General features: G+C 39.7%; 1 protein-coding gene across 11 annotated transcripts in view; it reads right to left on the reverse strand.

The window, feature by feature from the left end:
* The window catches only part of adgrb2 (adhesion G protein-coupled receptor B2), a 362,907-nt gene that overhangs the window by 51,750 nt on the left and 292,390 nt on the right, over positions 1-18,767 (reverse strand). For all 11 annotated transcript variants that reach the window (XM_072675953.1, XM_072675952.1, XM_072675949.1 and 8 more), the window contains 3 exons: positions 10,620-10,689; positions 8,957-9,023; positions 2,068-2,153 (listed from right to left, as the gene is read on the reverse strand). In XM_072675953.1, the coding sequence (XP_072532054.1) occupies positions 2,068-2,153; positions 8,957-9,023; positions 10,620-10,689 (223 nt within the window). The remainder of the gene's footprint in view (positions 1-2,067; positions 2,154-8,956; positions 9,024-10,619; positions 10,690-18,767) is intronic.

Genomic DNA, 18,767 nt, shown 5'->3' on the forward strand with positions numbered 1-18,767 from the left:
CCACAGAGCAATTTCATCGTGTTAGTATCGTATAAACAGCGGTGGAGAAGAGGAGAAGTAATTCGTTGCCATTACGAGTGCCTCTCCAGTTGTTTTTGCGAGTGGAATGCATACCGCATTATAATAGGTTGCATAATTGTCAGCGTATTACTGCCAGCGTAAGGTCACGGATCACAACACATTTTAAGCGTCGCTATGCGTTTGACATGTGCAGATTTGAACCACTGTAGTGCGCGCATCTATATTTCCAAATGGATTTAGGGTTCCAATAGAGTCATTATGTTAATTAAAGAGGAGACGCCTAGGTCTCCATTACACCCAGAACAGGCATGGCTTATCAAATAAAACCAAATTTTCTGGGATCTGTAGAGGTAGGAGGATAAGGCAGATGCAGAACTTTGTGATTCTCCAGGTCTTTTCACTCACATTATTAACTGTGTTAAAAAGGATGCATCTGCTTTCCATCTTCTCAGCCCCAGCTAGGATGAAAAGAAGAGCTTTTTACTGCATGAGATGTCCCTTAGGGGTGTGTGTGCATGTAGCGATCACCCACTCAGTGAGGAAACACAGAAAGATAATGACGGAACCATCAGAGAACTAGTTCCAGGTAAACACGGCAAGTAGATCAACACAGCTCCTGTATGCACTAATGAAGCTGTTGTTATTCATATTTGGTTAAAACGTTGTGAGTGTGTGTGTCTAAATGTGTGTATATATATATATATATATATATATATATATATATATATATATATATAGTGAATATGGGGCCAATTCAGTCATTTTTAATGGACAGGGTGGAATGGCTTGGCTGTTACAAATTTGATCTACGTCTGATCCTTAGGTTTGTTGTAGCGGAGTGCTCTCTAATTAATAGACAAGGTCCTATCTTAAAACTACCCTAGACATTATTTCGGTGAGCAAACCAAAATAGAGATTTATTTGAACTGATAAGTGCTGTGATGGTACCGGTTAGCAGCCAAAACAAAAGCTAAAGGTGGCTTCTTATGCTAACTCTTTATTCCACCTTAAGCCATTGTGTACACTTCAACAACAGAACAGAACTGCTGCATTATTTAAGGTGGAACAGGGAGTTCGAGTAAGATTAGCTCAGATTAAGCTTAACCCGAGTTTTTTTGGTTAATGTTGGAAGAGGTTGACTTTAACTGTTCACTTTTCTCAAAAAATGTCTATTGTCACAATGCCAAAACCGCCCAGTTTAGTTATAGCCGTGCAACGGCAAAGATATTCTATTCCATTATATCCATTTGAGAAGATATAATGTTACTCTGATCCCGTCTTTACTCTTGAATTACTCCAGGGTTAGAAACTAAACTATAGTGGAAATGCTCTGTTCTACCAGTGACAGAACCACACATTCATAACCAAGGAGGGGGCTAATGCTAATGCACACACTAAGTAATTACACTGCAGTTGTAAAGGAACTGGGAGCTGAATGGTCAGGCAGGTCAGTCAGAGTGGACTGTAAGATATTCACCCATATAGAGTTTAAAACAGTTGTTTAAAAGGTTGTACAAAGTAAATCAGTTTAGAATTTAACCTGATAACCTGATACTGATACTAAAATAGGGATTTCGCTGGTGTTTACTATTGTGTATTAGCACATTTTACCTTAAGTTTTAGGCTGTTTTATTTGTTGAAACAAAGACTTGGATCGGATCAGGCAGTAAAAACCTCGCTCGGAACCTCCCTGACTACTAGTATCACTACAAATTATACCTTTAAAAAGCTTGGTTCCTATTTAACTTACATTTGAGGTATATTGTGTATCCCCATTTTAGATTTTTTCACATCACATGAATCAGCTGAAATGCTCCAAAATGGCTTAGAATAAAATATTTTTGCGTTGACACCCACTAAACAATACTAGGTTTTGTTCTGTTAGTTTCTGTGCATTTGTGTATGGTGTAGAGAGTTAGTTTGTAGAATAAACACATGACTGGATATCTCTAATGCTTAAGACAGTGACTGGGCAGCAAAGGTTGTGGGGGAGGTTGATGTGAAGACCCTGCAGTAGACATAGAGTGTTTTCGAGGCGTTACTCACCCTGCTCTCTGCTTTTTGGATTTGTCTGAGATTCCATCTCTAGACATGAGCTTATTGAAGACAACTATTCCAATTAGCATGTTTACCTGTGGAAGAGAGAGATATAGCGTGTGAAATTATAGCTGCAATTTGAGGCTATTTTGCAGCTGAAAAAGCAAACATAAGCATGACTGCCAACATTTCAGAATCAGGTTTTATTGGCCAAGTGTGTTTGTGCACACAAGAAAATTGGCTTCGGTTACACAGTAGCTCACAATTCACTTTGTGCTATCACTGGGACATCCTTTCCTGTATTCTTTTGCATTCACACACACACACACACACACACACACACATTCATAAGTAAAAGTGAGCAGATGATTTAGTATAAAGCGCACTATGCTATGGATGTGCAGTCTGATTCATTTTGACACTTAAGCAGAGTTTAAAGACCAGATATTTGATTATCTGCAGAGAAGAAGAAAAAAGGACTGGCTGCCAAAATGATAAAATATGATAGAAATATTACCTTGTTTCAGGACAAAAGGAGTTCTTAAATGTTGCAACAAAATGGCAGAAAGGGCAAAAGAGTACATCTGAAACTATGTTTCTACACTTCATAGACAAAAGTATTGGGACATTTACCCATTCATTGTTTCTTCTGACATCAAGGGAATTAAAAAAAAAGTTTATTCAACTTTTGTTGGAGTAACTGTCTCTATTGTCGTCCAGGGAAGGCTTTCTACTAGATTTTGTGAGAATTTGATTGCATTTAGTGACAAGGGCATTAATGATGTCAGGATGTTAGAGGATCACCACCTCATCTCATCCTCAACTCCCCAACTCATCCCAAAAGTATTGGATGAAGCACCTTTACTCCAGTAAACACAGCTCAATGCTGGGGGGTGTTATATTTCCCTCAAGCCCATGCCTGGCAACAGGGTTCATGTTTATCTGCTCCAGAGATCTAATCCTGTAGCGATATGTAAGTGTATCTGTGTCAGCAATGGGTGCAACTTACAAAAGTAGTTGAATGCACTCTCTAGAAGGGTGTCCACAAACATTTGGGCACAATGTATGTTCAAAAGACGCTAAATCTATTTGTGAGTGTCAAACCAATAGGTTTTTGCAACAGTTGAGGAAAATGCTTGTGGCCACAGAGATATTTTACTGCTTCTGTTACTAGCCAGCTATCATGGTTAGCACAGCTAGAGATATGGCTGGAATATCTCAGACAACTACCTAACAACTAACTAACTAATAAACATTGATAATTGTGTGGTTAGTGGCAGTGATGTGGCTAGGGTGTGCAGCAGTGCATAGCCAATCAGCTAAACTAGCATAGTGTATTTATACCCAGTGAAGAATAAGTGTTTAAAAAAAACAAATTTAACATTGCCTCTAATTTGATCTTTAGTGCTGCTTCATGAAAGGCTGGCATCCAGGGGTCAGTTAAGAATTGAAGGTGAACTTGATGCAACATTTTGCCCACAAAACCTATTTGTTCCAGAAATCTGTAATGCGAAACTGCTCATCACAGCAAATCCTGTTGAAATGAATGTAATTTAACTTGGCTGTGAAAAGCTAGTGCAATTGGGCCTTCTGCAGTAAGCAATACATAATTACATGTGATGGAAAACTGTTGCAGTTTACAGCACTATTGGCACTTCACGGAATTGCTGGCCTGTATATTTCCTCTCCGACTTTCTATGATGCAACAAATACCTGTATTGTGTTGTAGATTTCAAGATACCTGGAATGATGTTTTGATTGCATGTGCACATCCCTACACTATGAATATCTAAAAATGTAATTAAATCACACTGCAGCAGTAGAAACTGAATATACAAAAAAGAACCAGCATGAAGCCTTACTCAAAGACTATATTACTTATTCCAGATAGAAAACAATAGGTAGTGGGCCAGTAGTGTGAATAAAACAAGCACGCAGGATTTGGCTCTGAGAATGATGCCGTAGCTGCTACCACTCAGCAGTCGCCTGGTGGGGAATAGATGATAAAAGGTATTTTTTTTTCGTCTTGCAGAATTACAGTAGATTTAATCTCCAAGCTTTCTTTATATCACAGGGTTTTTTTTCCGGTGTGACCTTTCCTTCTAAAGCTTCTAGAAGATAAAAGGTATTTTTAAGAATTTCATTGATGTGCTGATTTATACACTATCCTGAGTTATATATCTGTGTTTTCACAGTCACCCACAGCTTAAGCAGATCCTTTTTTTGGGACTCTTTTTAATTCAAATAACATGCCACTGAAACTCTCTTTGGTGCCAGCATGAAGGCTTCCATACAAGGCTCTTCCTGTCCCTGTACTGGAGCTATCTAGTATCTATAAATAGATAATTCATGGGCCTCTCAGGGTACATTTATGCCAGAAAGGTATAAACACAATTAGCGGGGAGGGAAAATAAAGCAGTGTCATAACCCCCTGACCCCTGATACGGCCCTTGGCACTGCATCCCGCTGCTAGCAGTGTCTCTCCACCAGCCCGTGACAGGTGTTCTGGCTTTCTGCCTGGGAACAAATGAGCGGATGGATCATGGAAGGACGGTAATCCCTGTGTCCCGTTCTATCTATCCATCTCTCTCTCTGTCTCTCTCTCTCTCTCCTGCTTATGCTGAAACTCCTGATCCTGTGCAAACTAGAGAGTGAGGATGAGGTTAGTACAGAAAAGCAGATGGTGCCCTGGCCTGCACATTCAGCCAGCTGATAGGGAAAGCCGAGAGACAACAGAAAGCCACAGACCACACAAACACACATATTTGCTCACTTACATAGTCCAAGACCACATAAAAAATTGAGGATGTTTGGAAATAATTTACCTACCTACATAAGCTGACATAAGCCTACATAGGCTTATTCCAGCTAGTATCAGTTCTAATAACACTAATGCTAAGATAAAATTACAAACACAGCCTTAATGATAACTGATTGTTATTGGAGAACCCTTTATAAATGCTAATGTAAGTTTATGTCAGTGGTCATTAAAATGCTGAATGAAAATTCAGATTTTTCATTTGAATCTGGAAAAAAACAGAACAAAACTAAAGGGAAAAAATATATGATTTGGATTTTAGTCACTTCTAAGGAAAACTAATATTGACCATATCAGCACCAAAAGATGGGGAATTTACATGAGAGTTTAATCCTTAAGCCTTTGCACAGCCATTGTCTACAGTGTGTGCAGAATTATTAGGCAAGTTGTATTTGAGAGGATTCTTTTTATTATTGAACAACAACTATGTTCTCAATCAACCCAAAAGACTCATAAATATCAAAGCTTAATATTTTTGGAAGTTGGAGTGGGCTTTTTTTTATTTTTTATTTTTCTTAGGAGGATATCTGTTTGTGCAGGTAACTTTTACTGTGCAGAATTATTAGGCAACTTAATAAAAAACAAATATATACCCATCTCACTTTTTTTTCTTTTCACCAGGTAAACCAATATAACTCAAAATTTTGAAATAAACATTTCTGACATTCAAAAACAAAACCAAAAACAAATCAGTGACCAATATAGCCACCTTTCTTTACGATATAGCCACCTTTCTTTAAGCCTTCCATCCATAGATTCTGTCAGTTGCTTGATCTGTTTACGATCAACATTGCGTGCAGCAGACACCACAGCCTCCCAGACACTGTTCAGAGAGGTGTACTGTTTTCCCTCCCTGTAGATCTCACATTTTATGAGGGACCACAGGTTCTCTATGGGGTTCAGATCAAGTGAACAAGGGGGCCATGTCATCATTTTTTCTTCTTTTAGACCCTTACTGGCCAGCCACGCTGTGGAGTATTTGGATGCATGTGATGGAGCATTGTCTTGCATGAAAATTGTGTTTTTCTTGAATGATGCCAACTTCTTTCTGTACCACTGCTTGAAGAAGGTCTTCCAGAAACTGGCAGTAGGTCTGGGAGTTGAGCTTCACTCCATCCTCAACCCGAAAAGGTCCCACAAGTTCATCTTTGATGATACCAGCCCATACTAGTACCCCACCTCCACCTTGCTGGCGTCTGAGTCAGAGTGGAGCTCTCTGTCCTTTACTGATCCAGCCTCGGGCCCATCCATCTGGCCCATCAAGAGACACTCGCATTTCATCAGTCCATAAAACCCTAGAAAAATCAGTCTTAAGATATTTCTTGGCCCAGTCTTGACATTTTATCTTATGTTTCTTGTTCAAAGGTGGTCGTTTTTCAGCCTTCCTTACCTTGGCCATGTCCCTGAGTATCGCACACCTTGTGCTTTTTGATACTCCAGTAACGTTGCAGCTCTGAAATATGGCAAAACTGGTGGCAAATGGCATCTTGGCAGCGTCACGATTTTCCTCAATTCATGGGCAGTTATTTTGCGCCTTTTTTTTAACACGTTTCTTGCAACCCTGTTGGCTATTTGCCATGAAACTCTTGATTGTTTGGTGATCACGCTTCAAAAGTTTGGCAATTTCAAGACTGCTGCATCCCTCTGCAAGACATCTCACAATTTTTGACTTTTCAGAGTCCGTCAAATCTCTCTTCTGACCCTTTTTGCCAAAGGAAAGGAAGTTGCCTAATAATTAAGCACACCTTATATAGGGTGTTGATGTCATTAGACCACACCCCTTCTCATTACAGAGATACACATCACCTGATTTACTTGATTGGTAGTTGGCTTTCAAACCTATAGAGCTTGGAGTAGGACAACATGTATAAAAAGGATGATGTGATCAAAATACTCATGTGCCTAATAATTCTGCACACAGTGTAAGCAGGTCTTTGTGCACATTGTCAAAAATAAATAAATAAATAAATAAATAAAGCCAATTTACAATTTATCAATGAGTGTAACAATTCCAGCAACACCGCAACACTAAATAGAGGGTAGTTGATAAGCAGTGTGGCTACAGGTGTAATTGTACATCTATAAAGTGACCTGACAAAAGAGGGGGTGACTGAGTGAAAGTGAAAGGTGAATGTTTCTAATCAAGTGGATGACAAATAGTACTTATACATTATACACACAGTACTGTGCAAAGGTCATAGACTAAGTTAAGTACCTTCATCATCATAACATGTCATTATACTTATATATATATATATATATACAATGTAATTAATTTTATTGCATATTCCAGCTGAGAAAGTCTTGGTGGAGGGTTTAATAGTGGCAGCTTAGGGGACGTGGCTATCAAATCTACAACCCTGTGTTCAATAACCCAGCGCTCTAGCCACTGAGGACACTAACCCCACCTAATTTATCCTTATCCTTAACTGTACAATTGAAAGAAGGCTCTAGTACCTTGTTGGGACGCCTCAAGCTTAGATACAAAATAAGCTGTGGTTGTGCATGAAGGACGGAACCATACAGGTTCTGTATAGAATGCTGCAGCACATTTGCCCACAAATGTTGCAGCTAGGCCTGTGGATCCTGTACACATTTAGGTTGCTAAAGCTGGCCCCCCAGCTGGTCCCATATATGCTCTATTGGCGATTAATCAGGTGGCCGGGTAGGCCAAGGAAGTGTAGCAATCTGGCGGAGACATTCGTGGGAAAGCCTTGCTGTGTGTGGGCGAGTATTATCCTGCTGAAAACTGCCAGTTGGAAGCCCTGCCATGAGAGGCAACCCATATGGCCGCAGGATGTCCTATATTGATAAGCTGTTAGTGTCCCTATCTCTACTAGTGGTGACTGAATGTGGTATGCAATCCCCAGATCATTACACCAGCAGTTGTGGCAGTGTCTTGTTCCGAAGCAAAGGCAGGTGGTGTTCACCACAAGGCCTCCATACTCAAACTCGACCATTTTTGGATCCCAAAAATAACCTGGATTCATCGCTAAAGACAATACGATGTCCATAGCAGTCCGGGTATTTCCTTCACAACACCAATGTAAACAAAGACGACCGGGGCTGTCTGCCGTCTGGGTGTGTAGTTTTTTTTCATCAATGAGTATATATCAGCTGATTACAGTCAATCTAAACACATTCAATGATGTTGAGATCTGGACTTTCCTTTACTTTTCCACTGTTTAGAGAACACCAGTCGCTTATTTGATCTGTAGGCTCGATTTGATCTAAAGTTTCCTTTACTCAGAAAGTGCTTCTTGGATAGCTTCACATCCTTTCAGACCCACAGCATTAAGTTGTGGAAGGACTGACAGAAATGTCTCTCCACATGTCTGCCCAGCAATGTGCCTTCCAGATCAGAGCTGAGCAACACAGAACTCTTTTTTTTTATTTTTTTTTATCTACCTTGAACACGACCACTGTGTCTCCACTACTGCACGAGTACCTAAGGTTGGGCTCTAAAGTGCAGCTCTGCAGGAGCGCTGATACACCACACTGTATGGGCGAGTGCAGGGACAACAGCAGGTCCACCGAACACAGAGGCTTTCAAATTCTGATCATGCTAGACGCTTGGTGGGAAACAATCACACCGTTCTGCCATTTGCTGAAAACTAGATTAATTATTTTTCCATTAATTAGATTTGCATCCCTCAGGAGGAGGGCAGCATCTCCAGATGCCCAAATCTCATTTACAGCTGTTTGTCTGAGTGGGCTGCATCATAACACCACCAAGGCACAATGCAAATCACATCTGACCATGAAAACATAGCGCAAACATCTCGTCCATAACTTTCACACCTGAGGCCGGACTGGAGACAACACACACATACATACACACACGCGCGCGTGCACACACAGCTCAACAAGTTTAATCAAGCAATTAAAACATGCTACACTAATTGTAAAATATACACATCCAAAATGGAACTGGGCCCGGACTCTAATTTCATTAGCGGCAGTTTTCTCCCTTGGCTCGGAATCGCTGCTTGTTTAGACTGTAAAACATCAAAGACGTAAACCGGCTAAGGGAAGAATCTAATCTACCAGTGGGAGAGTTCAGAGCATGACGACACCTACCAGAACAATGACAGCAGCAGGACCAACGAAAGCATAGAGAAGCCCCCCTTCCAGAGATAACCAGCAGCTGAAGAAGACATAAACACAAGTGAGTATATATATCACTTAATAGACATTAATAGATCAAATACATTTCATGAAAGTTTATTTAACATATTTAGACCAGTGCATCATTCAGCCATGACCAGCAATGTCAATGAAAAGTGGGAGGGGGGTGGTGGTGGTGGGGGGGTGCTCAATCTCACATTGATCGCTGTTCCCTACATAGGGCAGGACATACGTCACAACATTTAAAAACTGCACTATATGTCCAATCGTCAGTCGTTCCGGATTCAGTGCAAGGGAAAGGATTGATGCATTTCTTTCTGTTTGATTCCCCTCCCCACACAGCCCATTATCTGTGCTACATTCTCCATCACTCAATCCAACTCTTTCTCTGTCCAATCTATAGCGACTGAAGTATGCTCCCTCATGCTCCTCTACATCACTCCCCATAGGTGGCAGGAGAAGACAGTGTGGAGGCTACAGGCAGTGCAGCTAAGCAGCAGTGAGGATGGACAGTATAAGGGTCATCTGAGGAGAAATTCTGTCTGTCACTTTCTCATAGTTCTGTCGCTGCCCTTACATGACAGACACAGCCAATTAGATGGCTAGAAGGCCATTTTGTTTTCAACCCCTTTCTCTGATTAGTCAAGTAGTGTGCTTGCTCAAATCAATGGCCTGTCAGAAGAGTACAGGCATAAGCCTTTAACATCACAGAGCTGTAGAAAGTTGGAAACTCTGCTCAAGGAGAAGACAGAGAAGACATTTTGACAATCTTTGACTTGTGGTAGGTGTTCCACTGCAAAATGTTATCTTGGCAAGTGAATGTGTCATAAATGTAAGTGTCCATCTAATATAATGATGAGACTGTTCTAACAACAATGTGAGATAATCCAATCTGGTCCTAGTCATTTTTATAAGGCAGATTTTATAAAAATGATAATCTGTTGATCATCAGTTTCAATGAATGAGAATATTTAAAATTTCATTAAAAACTCTGAAAGACTGAAAGTTTACAGAGTCCATATTCTACTTATTATTTTTGTATGTATTTATTTTTTCTTCAAGTCCAGTTATTAGCTGACGTCCACTTATGCCATAATTAATTTTGATATGATCATAATAACATATAACTCCCAATCTTTATCCCAATGGACAGGCTGCATCTTTAAAACTCACAGAGGAACATGAGCTCTGTTCTGATTGGCTGGTTTTGAAGACCGATGTTCAGACTGTTACTGCAAATTTTCACTAGATGCTGAAACAGTTTGTGATGGTAGTCACAACCACACAAGCCTAGCTGAGGTCAGGTGCTGATGCTGGATGATCTTCTGGAGCATATGAATCATGAACACCACTGCAATGCATCTCAAAGTATCGGGTGTAGTTCCATAACTCCAGGGAATGCAGTCCAGTGTTAGGGGGGCTTTATAACCATCTTGGCACTGGACCAGTGTGTGGCTGCTCCAGAATGTATAATTTTTGTTACCAGTATTGACAGCCCATAAAAGTGTGTCTGGATACTTTTGGACATGTAGTGTACCTGCCCACAGTTCAGATGCCAAGTTATCATTTGTTGTGTATTTTAGGAGTTGAGAAGCGATCAGTGAAAGGTACTCACTAGCTTGCTGTGCCATAACCTCTGGCTCTAGTGAATCCTACAGATACAGCGACAACGAGGGCTGGCAAGCCTGAGAGCGAGAGAGAGAGAGAGAGAGAGAGAGAGAGAGAGGTAGAAAGTAGTTAAATGTGTAGAACAGAACAAACCATGGCAGAAAATGTGCTAACTTGTGTTTCCTGTCAGAGGCAGGCCATTACCAGCATTAAGACTTAGAAAAGAAAAAACTGCAGTACATGCAGTAAATGGTCACTTTTGAGGCAAAAATAAAAAGGCAATATTCATTTCTCTCAATACGCTGCAGCTGTTTTCTTTTTTCACCCACTGGAGAGGAGAAAAATACGTCCTCACTTTGCGGCCTTTGTTAAGGAGGAGTTTACCTTATTTCACATTTGAGCCCTTCTAAGCAATGGCCAATTTCAGAGTGTCCCAGAGAGTTTTTATATCAACAGCTAGATTAACCCTTTCACATGTATGTTCTGGCTGTCTGTGCCGGTATGCACCAATTTGACGGTTACTAAGCAACACAGGTGTAAATCATCTGTAGAGCGGTATGGGAAAAAAGTGGGCAGTAACTGTGCAAATAATCAGATCAAGATTCCTGTGGTATTTTGTAATAATGTAGCAATCATTTTGCCAGTCTTGATAATGAGGAGACACCTCATGACCTTGCTTCATGTATTCACTGGATCTGACTAATATAAAATGCTTGAGAATATACATTTGAAAGCTACAAACATTGTGAAATGTTTGTTGTGCGCTTATCTCACAGCATTATATCTTTCTTTCACCTTAAAACAGCAGCACAATTACATATCTTCTGCACCATGTAAAATAGAACGGAAAATCCAAGCACGAAGCCATAGAGCAACTCCAACCTTGTGAGGGCAGCCATCCTTGTTTACAGTGGCTTGAATCACTGAGTTTAATGTTCGAAATTTTGGACTAAGGATATGTGATGAGCTGCACTCACCAGGTTGGAGTTATTCTCCAGCTTTTTATTGGAATATTCTGTTACACCTTAAATGGTGCAGAAAGCAGGGCTTCTGCTGCATTATTTTAAGGTGGAATATAGCAAGTGTGTGACGGAATGACTGGCAGATTTGCGTTGCTTAACATAGGTGTTCTTGTGTTTTGGCACTGTAGTAGTAATGTGCTGTTTGCTGGGAAGGCAGGTTAGATGGAACTAGTGGATCTAAAGCTGATTGGTGTGTTAAGTTCAAAGCCGAATGCTCCAATCTCTCCGGTGGGACAGTACTAACCATGGACCAGCTACGTCAAATCCCACTGGTGGGATCGCACTTGCTGAAGGGTAATCCTAATAAAAACCACTGCCACACACCCATAGAACTCCTTTCAGTGACAAAATACATTTCACACATATTGTACACACACACACATCTTTATTTTTAATGACTTCCATGTCCATACTCTTAATCAACAGACATTCCTGTGAGCCTTTGCTCACTAGAAATCACTCAATTGTGTTCCGTCCTCCTCATAGCGAATGGTCATATCTATGGTCATATCTATCATTTCACTGTTGTGGTTGAGTTTAGCTGGGAGACAAGAAAACAAATTCTGAGCATAATCATCATTCAGAATGGCTGCCAGCTCTCATATGGTCATTCCTTCCATGACGATATTAGATCATTCTTAATCCTGGGACTTCATTACACAGTACAATTTTCTGAGGTATTTGTAACCAATTAGTCTGAGATGTAACATGGCAATTCATTTAGGTCAGAGCTCCTGTTGATCCACTGCCACAAAGTGATCCCTTTTAATCCTACAGTATTGATATCAACATTGATATCAATGGCTGCATCATTTGCAGCCATAACCTGCTCAAATCTCCATCACTTAGTGGAAAGGAGTGGAAATTAGCACTGGTTAGTTCACTCGATTAACCGTTTCCCCAGCCCATAACAGCATAACCAGTTAACCAGCTATACCAACCATATCAGGGCTTTGTCTCATCCCCAGCAACACAAATTACAAACCATAAAGACGAGAATAAACCAAATCACGGCGGGATTTGACCTTTGCAAAGAAAAGTAGGTCATTATTTTTTTAATGTCTTATGTTTTGAAAAACGATGTTTTGAGGAAATTGAGGTTGACACATCTATTAACGTACATAAATGGAGAAGTCCATTTGATTATACTGCTTATCTTACAAAACACACACACACACACATGTATTGACGAAAGAAAAAACTGCATCTTGAAAACGTACAGAACACACCTAAGATGCATCAGATGTGATATTGGGTGAATCCATCGTTAAGGTCTGTGCCATTTCTCAGGGTCTAATGCACACTATATATACACTCCTCCTGTGTGCATCCCCCGACAGCCCCCCATCAACCTAACCTCATGCCTAGTGCTTCAATACAGAACAACCGTACTAAAAGGCATCTATGTGCATGTGTGCTATGAGTAGGACATATTAAACATTAAAGCACTTTGAGACTCACATGTGTTTTAGCAATTTTGTACTATTCTATAAGGATTGAGTGCTGCACATATGCGGGGTACAGTATTCCTTTAGTGACTAATGCATGTCAGCTTTTGTCCTTTTCACTTGAATAGTAACACTTACATGTTTCCTTCCCTCCATGTCTTTATTTTTGAGAAGGATAAAGAATGAAATATTACTGTTAATCCACCGTGAGCCAATTTTACAGTCATTCAAATAAAGAAATCTCATTATGAGCTTATTGTTAATAAGTATTGAGTACTCGTATGCCATGTACTACAGAGCACCAGACAGATTCTAGCTGAGAGCCTTTTTTCTTTTTGTGTAATGTGTTTCATTTAGTGTACACAGAAGCTATCTTCATTTAATATGCTATCCATGTGTCGAATCTGCATTCTTTGTCATTCCACCTACTATATGACTGTACAGTGGAAAGAGTAATATTATTCCCACATCCCACAAAACACTGGATATTACATCAACACCATAGGCTGTTTTCATCAAATATCTTCTTAAAACTCCCTTCTGCAATTTTCACAGAGATTCTGACATTCACCAATGTTTTCCTATTTGCGATTTGTTCAATTTACGAGGACAATGTGATCCATCATTGTAAGAGCAGAGCTGTGAACAACTCTGTGCTTTAAAAACACACATCATGAATCTGACATAGACCTTTTGTTACAACTTCTCTCCAGAACAAATTTAAAGAAGACATTGCTGAATGAGTGTCAGTGGTCCCTCCATTTACTTACATTTGCTTACGTTCAACAGTCAGACAAGCTCCTGTACCATTACTTCAGCGTAATATATAAACAAGTTGGCAGGTAGACCATCTTCATAAACCTGTGTATAAAAGTCCCTCTCAGCTCTGACCTCAAGGCATGAACTCTAAAAGACCTCAGAAGAAGTCCTGTGGCAACGATCTTCAATCGGTAGCAAACTGCTCTAATTGAGCAGCGCAATTATCCCACCACTAGCCTCTTTAGCCCATTTCTATCTCCCCAAGAAATAGGTGGGCTGACTTCTGAACACAGAAGTACCCCTCTGAAGCAAACTACCATTGCTGGTCCAATCAGACCTTTAACAGGTAAGCACACTATTCAGTAAATGATATTTATTATATGACCATATTTCACTAATACTAATGATAGCTTTCCATCCTTTAATGTGGTGTAATATAGGCCATTGTGGACCACTGAGACAGATTGTGTCCCTGTAGACTGAAGTAGTTTAGACTATTTAGAATGTTCTAACAGGAGGTATTAGATCTTCAGATTGCAAATTATAGAAAAATTAAGGCCACTTTATAATTTTATACTCCTAAACCATGGAACTCAGTTCCATCTACTATTGTGGAGTCTAGCTCGGTACACAGTTGAACCATTTGAAATACCTCTTTACTTAAAGGTAAGACAAGCCCTTTTTTGTATTTGTCTTTTTAATTGTATCAGTGTATTTGTTTATGAATACTCGTCACCTTTATGTATGCATACCTTCCTGTATTTTTTTATATTACTTTTACTGAATTTTATTATTTTCATTATTTATTATTTATTTCTAAAGCAATTTGAGCTTTTGCCTGTATGGAATGTTCCATAGAGTATTAAAAGGGCTACTTGCTACAACCCCTATTTACCCTATTTAACCCTATTTAATGCTACATAAAACCACTTTTTAAAGGTTTCTATGAAAAAACATTGCCATTTCTAAAGCCATGACTGTGTTGATGTAATATGTTTTATAGGTGTGGTAAAAATGTACACAGTTCAGCCAGGTAAATGTAGTGCATTTAGAAGCATGCATACAAGTGCAGTGCTCTCGAGTAAGTCTCTAATGCGTTTGCCATTATGGGCAGGGATGCCTGCTTTTTTCATGTGGTAATTGGATCTATCAATTATACTCTCCCTTTGTCCATGTGCCACGTACCACACTTAATGAGCATGCCTCTGAAATATTCATGTAATTAACAATGCTCTGATTAACTCCATAAATTAAACGCCATTCGAAAAACACATTTAAGGGGAAAAAGGGAAGGGGAAAGAAGAGCACAAGCAGCTTTACCAGGTGGACTGGGAGTTAACTGTGTGAGATATTTTTTAAAGCACCTAGAATGACTTTGAGTGAGTTTTGGCTTTCAAAAACTGACATGCAAGGTAAACACAGTAAATTACCATTCTGACACATCTGACATGAAAGATCACGCTACCAGCAGTCTTTTTAGAAATCACTACATATGGTTAGAGAAGCTCATTTAACACTTGTATCCAGTTTAAGAAGGTTTCATTACAATGATTAAATTACAGTTAAAAGGAAGAAACGCCCCTGGGCACTTTTTCTATTACTTATTGTGTGTGTGTTCTAGAAACGTCCTGCTGCATATTCACAACCAAGACACGGCATGACTGAAAGAAAAACAAAAAAAGAGAAGATTTTATAAATAGTAAACTCCTACAGAAGCAGGAATGTGTGGTCAGACATGTTCAAATGAGATCAGAAATACTGAAGGAAGATAAAAGGTCCAGACAACCAACATAACAAATTCTGACAAGTCTGAAGGCAAGCTGTCCACCATCTGAAGGTAGGGTGTGTCAAATGTAGGGCCACACTTTTAGATATAACATGATACTGGCATCATATCAAACAAACTTGGAATTAACACTATAGTTGACATGCATGCTCAGAGAAGGTGATGCATTTTAAGATGGGATAATAAACAGCAGCTCTTCATTAAAAGTCCATCCACCCATCCATCCGTCTATCCTCTCATCCACTTCTTCCCGGTCAGGGCTGCCATTGGTCCAGAGCCTACCCAAAATCACTGGGTGCAAGGCAGGAATGCCCCCTGGACAGGACCAATCCATTGCAGGGTGCCATACACAAGCAGCCAATGTAGCATATCCAATTCACCTGTGTGGATTTTTGGAGGAAGACACGACAAAGGGAGAACACACCAAACTCCTTTCAGGCAGTGACTAGAGTGGGGATCGAACCCACATACCCTGGTGAGTGTTACACACACACACACACACACACACACACACACACACACACACACACACACACCACTGCCAGCCTCTACACTGATAGTGATTCCTATAGACAACATCCTACTAATACTACAACCATATTATTCTACAATCAGTAATGAATTATGGTTTCATTTATTCCATCCATGCTAAAATACAAAGAGTGACAAAACAATAACATTAGACTCATAAACATAAATCCACTATGTGAAAACTTACTAGATTATTTGGATGCAAATGCATCAAGTGTTCAAGCTTCTTCTGACATAATAAATGATACAAATGATTAAAAATAAATAATGGTTAGATAGGATAGGATTGCATAGATACTCAAAGGGGCTGTTGTGGCTTGGAAGGATTAAACATGGGCTTTTACCACTTGTAGCAGGAAATGGCATTGATTGCTAAAGATCTTTTAAAATGTGTGTTGCATGTTTAACAGCTGAGTTGGTTCATGAGTGCAGCGCAAAGCCACTAAATTCATCCGGCATTATAAAGAGTCAGAGAAATGGAGGAGAAAACAGCCAGTCTGGACAGCTGCAATTAATCCTCTACAGAAGTCTCTTCCCACATGCTGTTTAACTGGTCTCACCAGCAACACCAACCTTAACCTGAATGCACACACACACACACACACACACACACACACACACACACAGACTGCTACTAATTACTCTGATCCTTCTAGTTCACTCATCATACCCATACTGAGCTCCACTAGCTTGGGGACTGGATGCACTTTGCATCTTAACTGAACTCCCTCTACTGTACATAAGCTGTGTACTGTTCTCTCTACCTGAACAGTAGCTGCTATACTATACCTGTAAATATGTACGTGATGCTGTTTACAACACCAGACTGGTCTTCCTCAGCATATACTCTTGGACTCCCTGTTTTACTCCTCCATTTACAGGCATAACACATCACTGGTCTACCTATGTATTCCATTTTGCACGTGTACAAGCCCAGATTTGTATATTTTGTAATTATTGTCTTTGCACTTATGGTCTATGCACCCTGTCTCATGTTTTTGTCTGATGTCCTTGAACTATTGTACCATGTCCTGCCTATTCTGCACTGCAGACTTAGCCTAGCAGTGTTTGTTGTACTGTCAAACATGTCTTTTTCTATTCAGTTCGGTTGCAGCTCTCTTTGTTCTCTAGGACAAAAATAAATGTAAAATAATTGCATACACTTTTTGAATAAGAAAACACATGAAATATGAAAATACGTCATACATCAGTCATGTCCTAGCATTGCTCTGATTAAACAACATACACATTAACAGTTAACAGTTTTACAGCAGATTTAACCAGTGTGCCCCAACTGAACCCAGTTCCAAACCCACACACAAAAGAAAGTTGCTTGTTGTGTTGCCAACTAAGTAGCTAATGCTACTTAAGTGAAAAGTCACACAATTTCATGAAATAATAATATCATGCGCAAATTAGCATATTTCTGGCACATTGTATTTCTATGCTGTCTTGTGTCAGATGGTCTTAGCCTTTTACATTTTGTTGCTTCTCTCCTACTCTCTGTGCTCACATATTTTAATACAGACAAATTCCCAATAAAGCTGTTGTCATTTACTGCTGTCAGACAGATGAGTCAAACGGGATGAGTATGAAACAGCGACTAAAATGTCATCCATTAAGACTACAGCAGCCACTTCCAAGCCATTTCCAAGCTGCTGCTCTGTATTGCTGAAATTGTGATTCAATAACTGCAACGTCACCATATGCATAATTTAATAACAGCATAGTGGTGGCTCAGCACTGAGCCATTGATGATGGTTGTGGGTTCGATACCGGGGCTCGTCAGGCTGCCACTGTTGGGCCCTTGAGCAGGATCCTCCATGCTCCCCAGGCGTCAAGATGATGGCTGTGTGTGTCTAAAGGTGGGTTTAAAGATGGGTTAAAGGTGGAGGCCGAATTCACACAAATGGAAAATATTGTTGTCTTGTCTGAGGAGAACTGCTGATTTTTGGCTACATTTCCATGATGATAAGATGATAAGTAATTAGAAAGGTTGGGTAATAATGGAATTCATGTAACAGCGCTACATAATCAGGACACAAAAAATAGTGACTGTAATCTGGTTTGTCGTGACTTTCTTTATTTTTAATGACTATGTGGAGAATCTTAAACTTGTGGGTGCCTTCCCAGCATAATGTGCAGTAAAAATGCATTCAATAAATGGAAATGTCTAAAGAACAATGTTTTTAAAAGCAAAAAGGAAAAGAATCTCACTGTCCAGTACAAATTATGCCTTCCAGCAGTACAACTCTCAGCTTCAACACACTCCACATCAAATTATTTAAAGGCTAGTCTCTCACTATTGAATTCATGTAGATGAGCTTAGTAGCTTGCTGCTGGACGCTGTGTTGACTACACTTTCCAGATTGTGACATGTTAGCTTTTTTAACGTGTGTGTAATGTCCAAGACTGTATGTATTAGTATCTATATTTATGTGGTTTGATCACAGGGTTAATTAAATCTTTTAAATTTAAGCTTTTTCTTTGAGGGGCCTGCATGTTACATCTGTGAAATCTTGACAGTTCTGTGTTTTCCATGGCTACATAATTGAGAAAATGTTGGCTTAACATGGATTCTGTCTGAAAGAGCAACCTATGGATCAAAA

Source organism: Salminus brasiliensis, chromosome 3, assembly GCF_030463535.1.
Source record: "Salminus brasiliensis chromosome 3, fSalBra1.hap2, whole genome shotgun sequence".
Classification (NCBI taxonomy): domain Eukaryota; kingdom Metazoa; phylum Chordata; class Actinopteri; order Characiformes; family Bryconidae; genus Salminus; species Salminus brasiliensis.